The 12,852-nt window shown below is 43.7% G+C and overlaps 1 protein-coding gene across 1 annotated transcript in view; it reads right to left on the bottom strand.

Annotated features, from left to right (window-relative positions):
• Positions 1-12,852, bottom strand: part of RBMX2 (RNA binding motif protein X-linked 2) — a 152,870-nt gene that overhangs the window by 92,480 nt on the left and 47,538 nt on the right. Inside the window, exon 2 of the mRNA XM_044057252.1 lies at positions 167-296. Within this exon, the coding sequence (XP_043913187.1) occupies positions 167-296 (130 nt within the window). The remainder of the gene's footprint in view (positions 1-166; positions 297-12,852) is intronic.

The following is a 12,852-nucleotide window of genomic DNA, read 5'->3' as shown; positions in this document are numbered from 1 at the left end:
AAATGCAGCCATATCTTGCTACCTGTAAAGCAATTAAGAGCATATACCATAATTTAATCACTGCAGTGGCTCTCTGAACAACATCAAAAGGTGCATCTTATTACATGAGTTTGCACCACTAGAACTATACTCTGCAGTACTTGTTTATAATTATTTTGCAACATACCTTGATTCCATTGAAGTTATCCACAGCAAGTATTGTACTCCGCTGATCTTCATAACAGATAAAGCAGAATCCTTTTGATTTCCCACTCTTCTTGTCTCGGACTAAATTGATGTTAACAATCTCACCATACCTGGAAAAAAAAAAGGCTGGCATTACTGCTGCTCACTAGATGCTGGGAATGATAGTCTCAATACATCTACTGGTTTATTTTGTTAATTTCTAAGGGAGTAAAGTGAAAATGAAATTGTTGAACTTTCTCAGCCACATACAGGATCATAACAGCAGAAGAAAATGCAATAAACAGAGATTTTAGAGTAACTAATAATCCAACTTATCTCTACAAGGTCAGAAGAACACATGGAAAAACCTTGATGATGTGGAATAAATATGCAAACTGCAAAGATGCTGTTAGTGAAAGTCAGGTTGGAACACCAACAATTGGTACTGTATGGACACTTACCAGCCACAGTGTCTCCTAACTCACCGTCTCATTTTACAGATACATGGTTACTACACTCATAACAAAAGCAAATAAAACATTAAGATCACCATAAAGGGAAAAGCCCCCATCACGGTTAGGAATGCAAAGGAGGAAGATAAGGGGGCACAGGGGCTTGACAAATGGTGGAGTTTGGGTGAAAGCATACGAAAAGTGTGAAATAAAAATAACACTGTTAGTGGAAGCATCAGCATAGAAGCAGTTTGATGAACCTAGACAAAATCTCAGCAAAATCAACAGCAAAGCAAAGCTTACTATGAATGCTTGTTCAAGGAGAGTACTTTCTTGAACCGATCTCAAGCTGCAACTATTTATACAGTAGATCATCTAGAACAAAATGAAAATAATAAGGGTGCCAGGCTCAAACGGGGCACACTAATTACTGACAGTCTAATTTGAGATCAGTAAAGTGAGATTATGGGGTGTTCCATTTTAAGACTGCGACTGCTTTTTCTCTCTGATTTCTCCTTCCCTTACACAAGGTGATCTTGGAGCTAGTATTAATTATTAGCAGGGCTTTGGGGGACATAGTCCTCCCACATCAAGGGGTGCAATGGGCTAAACTCCATCTGAAGACAATGCTTTTACACTTACTTCTGGACAACTTAATTTACAAAACTGAAAAATGAACTTTTTTAGACAAATCCAGCAATGCTTATATCACCAAACACCAAGGAGATTATAACTGCCAATGGCAGTCAATATCTAAGTTGTCAGCACCAAAGACTCAAGAAACAAGACCACAGCAATGGGCTAAACTCCATCTGAAGAAAATGCTTTTACACTTGCTTCTGGACAACTTAATTTACAAAAGTGAAAAATGAACTTTTTTAGACAAATCCAGCAATGCTTATATCACCAAACACCAAGGAGATTATAACTGCCAATGGCAGTCAACATCTAAGTTGTCAGCACCAAAGACTCAAGAAACAAGACCACAGCTGAGACTTGACAAGTGTTCTGACAATGACAGTAGCATTATGTGGGTCAATTCCAGCCTTGTCATGACTGGTGTCAGTAACAAATTGCTAGGCGAGGAAAATTGTTATGATCTTGCAAAAAACGATTGGCTGAAAAAGTACAGTTTTGTACCTACCATAAATGTAGATGTCCGATAGATATGCAACTGCAGTCATAACATATGGGTTGTCCTGCCTCAGGCAGCCCTCGGTCGGCCGAATTCCAAAGTCTGGGTCCGGCGTCGGCCGGTGTCGCCTCCTCTCCGATGTCACCACGGCTGGAGAATAAAGGCATCGGCCGACACCATCTTCTTCAGTGTTTCTTGCTCCAGATGCCAGGTGCCCTCCTAGGAAGGCTAAATTTGGTAAATGGATAAAAATAATCCCAAACATGCACAACAGTAATAAACAGATACACCATAGGAATACCCCCAGCTAATGGGAAAAGGGGTAGGGACCCAAAAAGAAGGATACAGAGGGGTAGGTGGGAGGGAAAATCCGACTGCAGTTGCATATCTATCAGACATCTACATTTATGGTAGGTACAAAACTGTACTATGTCCTTCAAGAATACAACTGCAGTCATAACATATGGGTTGAATACCATAGCCAAGCTGGGGGTGGATGGAACTAAGATAAGGATGGTGTAGCTAAAATCCCCTGCAGGACTGCCGAAGCAAAGCCTGCTCGGGATCTGGAATATAAGGGCAGGTTGTAGTGCTTGGTAAATGTATGCACGGAGCTCCATGTAGCAGCCTCTAGAATGTCCTTTGTTGCCACTCCTCTTAGGAAAGCTGTGGAAGTGGCCATAGCTCTGGTGGAATGTGGCCTAATATTGGCTGGCACACCTTTTCCATGGAAAGAATAGCAGAATCTGATGCAATGTCCAATCCATTTTGAAATTGTTTGTTTGGAGATTGCTTTTCCTTGCACTCCAGCACAGCAGCATAGGCTACAAACAGTTGGTCAGACTTCCTGGTGGCCTTAGTTCTGTCCAAGTAGTAACGTAGTTGTTTATGTATGTCTAAAGTATGCAGTAGCTTTCCCCCCCTATTTTGAGGATTGGGAAAGAATGCAGGGAGGTGAATAGCTTGATTTAGAGACACCCTGGAAATAACTTTGGGCATGAATGTAGGATTTGTTCTTAGAGAAACTCTGTCTTGATGAAAAATGAGGAAGGGAGGCACTGCCATGAGTGCCTGTATCTCCGAAACTCTTCTTGCAGATGTTACTGCCAATAAGAAGGCAGTCTTCCATGAAAGAAATTGCATTTCTGAACTTGCTGCTGGCTCAAATGGAGGAAGAGTTAATTTTTCCAACACATAATTGAGGTCCCATGCAGGTACCGGCTGTTTTCTGGGAGGTTTGATATTCTTTATTCCTCTTAGAAACTGTCTTAGCAAGGGATGAGAAAACACTGGAGGGTCACAGTTGTATTTTGCTGAGATTGCTGAGGCATGAATCTTTATTGAAGAGTACGAAAGTCCAGTATGAAGTAGCTCTGCCAAGTATTCTAAAATCTGAGGTATACTCGGTAATGCTGTGTCCTGACCCCTGTTGGCATTCCAGATGCTGAATCTCTTCCATTTGGCTGAATATGTTTTTCTTGTGGAAGGTCTGCGTGCTTCCAGCAAGATTTCTTGAACTGATTTTGATAGAGAGTTAGGTGGAGAAGTCATGTTAGCCTCCAGGCTGTCAGATGTAATGATTTCAGGCCTTGATGTACAGTCCTGTAATTGTGCTGTGTTAGGAGCAGGGGCCATGGGGTCAGAGACCATGGTTTGGTCCGAGTTATGGTCAATAGCAATGGGTACCAGTGTTGCCTTGGCCAGTCTGGAGCTATCAAAATACCTGTTGGTTGTTCTGCTTTGATCTTCAGTAACACCTTGGTCAGCAGAGGCAGAGGAGGGAATGCATAAATTTTTAGAGAATTCCAGCTGAAGGAGAGAGCATCCATCTTCCAGGCTAGAGGATGGTGAGTCCTTGTGCAGAACTTTTTCAGGTGATGATTTAAGTGGGATGGGAAAAGATCTACATCCGGTCTTCCCCATGTCTTCGTCAGTTGAGAGAAAATGTGAGGATGCAGCATCCATTCGTGTGGATCCATGAAATTTCTGCTCAGGTTGTCCGCCAGTACATTGTCCTTGCCTGGTACAAACTGGGATTGTAAATGTATCTTCAGGCTCAGGGATTTTTCCCAGAGAAGCATTGTTAGTCTGCAGAGGGGATAAGAGTGAGTGCCCCCCTGCTTGTTTATGTACCACATGACAGTGGTGTTGTCTGTCCTTATCAGTAGATGTCCTTGCTGTAGTGATTTTTCGAAAGTCTCGATTGCGTGCATCACTGCCAACATTTCCTTTTGGTTTATGTGCAGATGTCTTTCCTTTGGGGTCCATTGCCCCTGAATGCATCTGTCCTCCAAGTGCGCCCCCCATCCATGGTCTGAGGCGTCTGTTGTAATCATTTGGCCTGCTTGAGGTCTGTTGAAAGACATACCTTTGTTTTGCTGACTGGCTTGAGCCCACCATAAAAATTCTCTTTGCAGACATGGAATAAGTGGGATTATGTCCTCTAGGCTTTGGCTGTGTTGAGACCATAAGTTTTTTAAATACCATTGCAGCTTTCTCATATGAAGTCTTGCCAAAGGTATCAGAAGGATGCAAGATGCCATGAACCCCAGGGCCTGCAGGATTTTCCTTGCAGTCAGCTGGGAGAGTTTTGCTAGGCCTTTGAAGTACTCTGGTAAATGCTACTGTTTTTCTTCTGTGAGGTAGGCCATTTGGTTTTCTGTGTCCAGTTTGGCTCCTAAGAAGATAATCTGTTGGGATGGCAGCAGTTCTGACTTCTGAATGTTGACTGTGTATCCCAAGGCCTGCAGTAGATGCATGACATAGTACAAATTTTCTTTTAAGGTTTGTTTGTTGTCTGCTTGTATGAGGCAGTCGTCCAAGTAGGGGTATATCTGAATCCCCTGCAGTCCGCAGTGTGCCACTACTGATGCCAGGCATTTCGTGAACACTCTGGTCGCAGTAGATAAGCCAAACGGCAATGCTGAGAATTGATAATGCTCTGTCCCTGCAAGAAATCTGAGGTATCTTCTGCAGCTTTGTCTGATTGGGACATGCAGGTATGCCTCCTTGAGGTCCAGAGTGAACAGCCAAGACCCCTTGCCCAGCATGGGAAGGAGTTGCTGCAACGTCAGCATTTTGAACTTTGGCACCATGAGAAAAGTGTTTAGAGATGACAAGTCCAGTATGGGTCTCCATTTGTTTTCTTTTCTTGGAACAAGGAACAGCCTTGAATAAAATCCCTGGCCTTGCTCCTGAGGAGGAACCCTTTCTATTGCTTTTATACTTAACAGCTTGGAAACTTGAGAGTGTGCCTCTGCCCTTTGATGACGTGGCAGGTTTGGCATGCCTTGTCTTATTGGTAATGTGTGGAAGGGGAATCTGTAACCTTTGTCTATCAAATCCAGAATCCAGTTGTCCTTGGTTAAGATATGCCAGTTTTGTGAGAATAAGGATAATTTTCCGCCCAAGGGTGCTTCTCTTTGGACCTTTGTAGGCGGAATGAAAATCAAGTCATTGCGATTGTCCTTGTGGTGCAGCTGAACTGTCTGCACCACTTCTTTGATTTGGAGGTTGCCATTGGCGTCCCCTGTAAGATCCTCGGTATTGCCCTCTACCTCTGGCACGTCTGCTTTTTCCCCTTTGAAACTTGTCTGAGCCGGGGAAGGACCAATTCTTTGAGGGCCAGTTTCTGCTGAATCTGGGTGGCTGAACCTGAAGGAAATCCTTGACTGTCTGTACTGACTTTTCTTTTTCCTCTATGGATTTCAATACATCTTGTGCATTAGCACCAAAAAGCTTTTGTTTTTCCAAAGGTACATCAAGTAACTTCACTTTAACATGGTCAGGCAAAGACTGATCCTTTAACCAAGCATGTCTACGTATCACAGCCCCAGTCATAGCTGCCCTACATGAAGCTTCCAGTGCATCATAACCACACTGTAGAAAATGGTTATTAACCTGCTGAGTGTTATGTATATGATCCTGCAATGCCTTTTTATCAATAGGCTCAGGAGAAGCTAACTTTTTCTGTAAATCATCCAGGAGAAAATCCTGGTACTGAAACATGTGAAAAAGGCAATTTAGTGACCTCATGGCCAGGGTAGTAGAAGTATATACTTTTTTACCCCATCTCTCCAGGGACCTTGCTTCCCCTGTCTGCTGGCAGTGGGTTTTTGGCAGAGGAGGTAGCCACTCCCTTGGAGCCCTGTGAAATAGTTTCTAGATCCACAGAGTGGGCCTTAAAAAGGTGCTTGTGAGTGTCAGGGACCCTATAATATCTGTCCGGCTTGACAGGAGCCGGAGGAAGAGAATCAGGGTTAGCACTGGAGTCAGAGAAAACATCATCCAAAACATCCATAACAGGTGGAATAGCTAAAGGCCTGTGCTGGGGAAGCTTGAGGAAGGTACGAAGCCTTTTCCTGGAGTCAGAGAATTCCTGACCCTGCCATTGAAAATGTTCCCTCATGGAATGCAGGACTTCACCAAATGAGAAATCCTCTGGAGGGGAGGCAGAGGGAATTGATTCCTCAGCATCAGAGTCCTCGTAGGCCTGGAAGGATTCTTCTTGGGTATCAGAATGTTCAGAATCCCCAAAGGCTTCATCCGAAGAGAGGTCGTCCGCCTGCTCAGTTCTGGGCCTTTTCTCTGCAGGTGGCTGAGAACCCCTTTCCGGATAAGGCTGAGACCCCCTGATAAGGGAAATAAGATCAGCAGCCAGAGACATGATCTGCTTATCAGAGGAAGGGGCCTGGGCAGTAGGTCTAGGATGGGCCTTAGCACGTGCAAAGGCCTTGATGGACATGGATACAGGAGGCCTAGCAGCCCCACGTGCAGGCGTAACCTTGTCCACAGAAATGGTGTCGGGCAGATCCAGAACTTCGGTTTCCGGAGGAAAATCAACAACCGGCACCGGAGAGATCTCCGAGACCGGAGGTCGTGTTAACGCTGTGTCATCGGCCTGGAGCGGTAGATTTACCACTTCCGAAGGGACCGGAGCACTAGCAGAGGGTTTGGGAGTAGCATCGGTAGTGGACGCGGGCCGAGGATGTCGGTCCCGGTCCTTGCGTTTTTAGCAGATTGGGTAGTCGGTTGATCCGACGGCATGATATACGCAAAAGATTCACCGAAAAAGTCCTCGGCGAATTCTGCCCGGCGCCTGAGAGTGCGCTTATTAAAGCAAGCACAGGCAGCACAGGCCGAGACGTCGTGGTCTGGGCCCAGGCAAGGAAGGCAAAGAGAATGGAAGTCCTTATGAGGTATTTGTTTACCACGAGACAAACAATTATTAACTTTCTCAATTTGTTCTGACATCGGCTGAGACAAGAATAAATGTTCCCCAACGGGGTACTTAGCTTTTAGATGACTTCGGTACTGAAAACACAGGAGCTGACCGACCGGCACTTGCGAACTGCTTCTGCTTTGGGCACCGCGCGGCAAGAAAGACTGAAGAAGATGGCGTCGGCCGATGCCTTTATACTCCAGCCGTGGTGACGTCGGAGAGGAGGCGACACCGGTCGACGCCGGACCCAGACTTTGGAATTCGGCCGACCGAGGGCTGCCTGAGGCAGGACAACCCATATGTTATGACTGCAGTTGCATTCTTGAAGGACATCATGCTTTTATCCTACATGAAACTCAAGAGCACATAAGTGAGCAAACGCCTTTAAAAAAAACCTTTTCAAACACATTCCCTGCACATGACCTCACACTCCCTCTTCGGTAGGTGGTGGTGGAGGGGAGATCTTGTCAAAGTCAGTTCTTGATACTTGAAGGTGAAGAGGTTAAGCTTATATTTATTTTTTATATGCTCTGCTTGCCAAGTTGTTGAAATGGGTTAAAACACAGAAAGACTAATTAAGTGACATGCTGAGAATCACCAGATAGCAACAGATACTGACAGAATCAAACCCAGAACTATAGGATGACACTCATTAGCAGCTTAGATCCTTAATCATCTGCTCTAAACTATCAGCTTGGGAATCATCTGAAGCAGAATCAGATTTTCATTTATTTAGGCTGAGGACCTGGAAAGGAAGGTCTGCCCCTCTTTATCCTATGCTTAAGTTTTGTTTTGTTTTTTTTCCCTGAAGCATAAGCAAATTCAGCAAAGATATTTATAATCTTCATGTCAATGGCTTTTGCCCCAGTGCTTTCTTCAGAATGAAAGACTTGTTGGCCAAGCAGCAAACAAACTTTTTTGCATCACAAATATTGTAATTTTCCTCCTCTATCAAAGTGTTTTGGGTGAAAAACTGACATATCTCATACTGGTCAGAATTATGCACTTTTCCCAGACAACACAAGACAGTACAACCATTTCTTCAGTAGAGGGAGAGCTTATTGCCAGCTTTTTGAAGCCTATTTCCATACTGACCATTCTGACCAAATCCTAACACAGATAAATACCAACAGCAAAATAAAGCACTAACCCTTGACTAAGAAACGTGAACAGTAACAGCAGTAAAGTTAACATAAGTGGTGTAAACAGACTTTAGATTAAAATGTATTTTTTTACATATCAGAACTGCAAAAAAAAAAAAAAAAAAAAAAACAGCAAAAGGAAACACAGCTCACTTAGAAATTAGAACAACAGTAACAGCAAAATGTAATGCAAACAGGAGCAAACATTTTTTAACCAAAAAAAGACATCACTAGCCACAAGAAAAAAAACAGCCTGAATATCACAGACATGCATGCAATAAAACACGTTAAAACAGGTAAAACTTGCTACAAAAAAGTATTAAATTATAGAAGAAATACCAACAGTGTTTCTACTGGACAGGTAAAAAACATGTAGACTGCTGGAGGAGAGAGATAACTAAGTATTTGACAGGAAATCTGTCACACACACAGACAGACACACACATCAAAACCAACAGAAATATCAATCAGAAAACAATGGAAAAATAAAGGAAAAATGACATCACAGAGGAAAGGTAAAGATCTGAAGAGAAATGTCATCATGCAGAGTCTTACAAGTAAACTGGAAGGGGATAACACTCTGGTACAGCTTTACATGCCAAGCAACAATCCTGCTTTTACACCAGGGATGGACTTCATCACACTAGCTAAGCAATTACTGCTTTTTAAAAAATACATTACCAAAGACAGTATTTCTTGGTTGTTCTAATCCAAACTAGACAACATAATGAAGTTTTTGTTACTGTATGATTTAAAACAATGAGCTAGTGTAAAAATGATTAAAGAGATTGCTAGTGTAAAAATTATTAAAGAGGTTGAATACAAATCCTGTAAAAAGTTGGGCTGAGCAAGTGAAGTTTATATTCCCTAAAGAACATTGAGAAGAGGAAATAGGATCAAGAACTAAACATTTAGCAATATGCAGACAGGTGTCGTTTTGGCTCAGGTTGAATAAGAAAGCTACCGGGTAGTAACAACGCAAGATGGGTCTACAAGTTGAGCACAGAAAACATGGTACAATTTGTTCAGCCTGGACAAGCGTCCATGCCCATCCCTTTTTTGGGACCCAGAGAAGTCCAGAGAAAAAGCTTTGCCACTTTACCTCTTAGGACTTTCTCTACTGTGCCACAGAAAACTAATGGATGAAACACTCCCAGAAAGTACAGTTGTGTACACTTACCATAAATGTAGATTTTCGAGTGTATTCACTGTTGCAGTCATTACATTTGGGTAATCTGCTGGCAGGTTGCCCTCAGTCGGCCTGAATTCCAAAGTCTTGGGTCCTGTGTTGGTTGCTGTCTCCGCTTCCATGACGTCAGGTTGTCAGGGGTATAAAACATGCAGCAGATGCCACTTTCTTTAGTTTTTCTTGCCCCAGATGTCAGGTGCCCCCAAAAAGGTAGCAAAAATATATACATACACATGCATCAATATAAACTTTACCTTCATCTACAAGCAAATACACCACATAGGTTGTAGAAGATAGAGAAGGAAAGATAAACTCCAGAATGACAGGGGGATGGCGGGAGGGTAACCTGGACTGCAACAGTGAATACACTTGAACATCTACATTTATGGTAAGTGTACACAACTGTACTATGTTCTTCGTGTTTCACTGCTGCAGTCATTACATTTGGGTAGAATCCCAAAGCTATGGTTGGGAAGCTGTAGCTAAACAGCATTAGGTGCGGCTATAAGGCCCTGCAGAAAGTACAGGTGTGTACCTACCATAAATGTAGATGTTAGAGTGTATTCACTGTTGCAGTCATTACTCTTGGGTTATCCTGCTGGCAGGCTACCCTCAGTCGGCCAGAATTCCAAAGAGTAGGTCCGGCGTCGATTGCTGTTGCCTCTGACGCCAGGGGTATAAAAGATGCAGCAGACGCCATTTTCTTCAGTTTTTCTTGCCCCAGATGTCAGGTGCCCCTAAATTGGTAGGCTGAAAAATATGCCAATAAAAATGCATGCACAAAAATAACATTTCCTTCATCTACAACCAAATACACCAAATAGGTTGTATAGGATAGAGAAGTGCAGATAAGTCCTAGCAAATAAAAAGGGGGATGGTGGGTGGGTAAACCTGGACTGCAACAGTGAATACACTCTAACATCTACATTTATGGTAGGTACACAACTGTACTATGTTCATCGTGTTTCACTGTTGCAGTCATTACTCTTGGGTTGAATCCCAAAGCTGAGGAAGGGCGGCTTGGCTAAATAGGGTTAGGAGAGGCTATGACGCCCTGCAGAACTGCAGTGGCAAAGCCTGCTCTGGACTTAGAGTAAAGAGGTAAGTGGTAGTGCTTTGTGAAGGTGTGCACTGAACTCTAAGTTGTAGCCTCTAAGATATCTTTGGCTGGTACTCCTCTGAGGAAGGCTGCTGAAGTGGCTGCTGCTCTGGTGGAATGAGGCCTAATGGCCTTAGGCACTGATTTGCCATGTTGAAAATAGCAGAAACGGATGCAAAGGCCTATCCATTTAGAAATGGTCTGTTTTGAGATAGCCTTTCCTTGTGATCCTGCAGCGTATGACACTAAAAGTTGCTCAGTCTTTCTGAGAGCTTTTGTTCTGTCCAAGTAGAAGCATAACTGCCTGTGTATGTCCAAATAATGCAGAATTTTCTCACCCTTGTTCTGTGGATTTGGATAAAAGATAGGCAAGTGAATGGTTTGGTTAAGGGCCACACTGGACACCACCTTAGGCATAAATGTAGGGTTTGCCCTCAGAGAGACCCTGTCTGGATGAAAAATGATGAAAGGTTCCACAGCCATGAGTGCTTGTAACTCCGAGACTCGCCTTGCAGAGGTTATTGCTAGGAGAAGAGTTGTTTTCCAGGATAAGAATTTTATATCTGAGGTTGATGCTGGCTCGAAAGGAGACAGTGTGAGTTTTTCCAAAACATAATTGAGGTCCCAGGCCGGACTTGGTGCTCTCCTTGGAGGTCTAATGTTTTTGGCCCCTCTGTGGTACTGCCTTATTAAAGGATGAGAAAAGATAGGTGGTTCTGTATTGTAATGGGCTGAAATAGCAGAGGCATGAATTTTAATTGATGAGAAAAAGGCCTTTGTTCAGCATCTGAGTTAGGTATTGTAAAATCTGAGGGATATTTGGTACACATGCGTCACTGCCTTGTTCCTGGTTCCAAGCACAGAATCACTTCCATTTTTCTGCATAAGATTTTCTGGTACTGGGCCTCCTGGCCTCCAAGATAACATCCATAACAGCTTTTGAAAGAGGAGTGTTCTGAATGGCTACATTATCCGCCATGCTGCCAGATTTAAAGGTCCTGAGTTGGCTGTGCAGGATCCGATTGTTTTGTTGGGTCAGTAAGTGAGAAGTATGAGGCAATATCCATGCTGGACCTTGAGACAAGCTCTTTAGGATTGGGTACCAGTGCTGGCGTGGTCAGTCTGGTGCAATCAGTATCATTTCTGGCTTGTCTTGTCTGACCTTTAGGAGTACCCCGGGAAGGAGAGGCAGTGGGGGGGAAAGCATATACCGTTAGATTTTTCCAGCTGAATGATTGGGCGTCCACTTTCCATGCTTGCTTGCGATAAATCCTTGTGCAAAATCACTGCAATTGGCAGTTGCGAGAGGAGGCAAATAGATGTCTGGGCATCCCCATTTCCTTATTATCATGCTGAAGACTTGTGGATCCAGTTTCCATTCGTGGGGATCCATGAGGTTTCTGCTTAGTCTGCCAGAGTATTTGTTTTTCCTGGCAGGAATTGTGCTTGCAGGTGAACTTGTAAAGCCAATGCTGTGTCCCATAAGGCCATTGCTTGTCTGCAGAGGGGGTAGGAATGTGCACCTCCCTGCGTGTTTATGTACCACATGACCGTAGTGTTGTCTGTCTTTATCAGTAGCTGTCCTGGATGAAGCAGGTCCTTGAAAGCTGTCAGGGCATTTTGAACAGCTAGCATCTCTTTTTGATTGATGTGAAGATGCATCTGGTTTGCAGGCCATGTGCCCTGAATACATTTTCCTGCCATATGGGCCCCCCAGGCATAGTCTGATGCATCCGTTGTCAGTGTTTGTCTGGCTGTGGGTAATCTGAATGGTAGACCCTTGTTGTGGTGACAGGCTTCTGTCCACAATCGAAACTCCTGTTGCAGGCAGGGAAGGAGTGCAATAACTGTCTCCAGGCCGTGGCAATACTGAGTCCAAACACTTTTTAGATACCATTGTAGTTTCCTCATATGCAATCTGGCATATGGAATTAGTAGAATGCAAGATGCCATGAAACCCAAGGCCTGCAGGATTTTCCTTGCAGATAAGTGGGTTCTTGTTGCCAATTTCTTGAAGTAAGTAGTCAGATGCTTTTGTTTGTCTGGCGTGAGATAAGCCATCTGGACGGTTGTGTTAAAGCTTGCACCCAGGAATATTATCTCTTGAGAGGGCACTAGATTTGATTTCTTTTCGTTTACTGTGTACCCTAGGCCAATTAGTAATCTTTTTACAAACGCCAGATGCTATAGAAGAATGCCTTTGTTCTCTGCTTGAATTAGGCAGTCGTCCAAGTAGGGATATATTTGAATTCCTTTTTGTCTGCAAAACGCAATTACTGGTGCCAGGCATTTTGTGAAGACCCTGGGTGCAGCAGATATGCCAAAGGGCAGTGCAGATAATTGGTAATGCATTGAGCCAGCTATGAATCTGAGGTATCTTCTGCAAGATTGTCTGATTGGGACATGCAGGTATGCCTCTTAGTTCCAAAGTTACGAGCCAGGCCTTCTT

This window comes from Protopterus annectens, chromosome 15.part0 (genome assembly GCF_019279795.1).
Source record: "Protopterus annectens isolate FY-2018-M chromosome 15.part0, PAN1.0, whole genome shotgun sequence".
NCBI lineage: Eukaryota > Metazoa > Chordata > Ceratodontiformes > Protopteridae > Protopterus > Protopterus annectens.
Note: the sequence above shows the minus strand (reverse complement) of the source record. Positions and strands in the feature narration are given on the sequence as shown.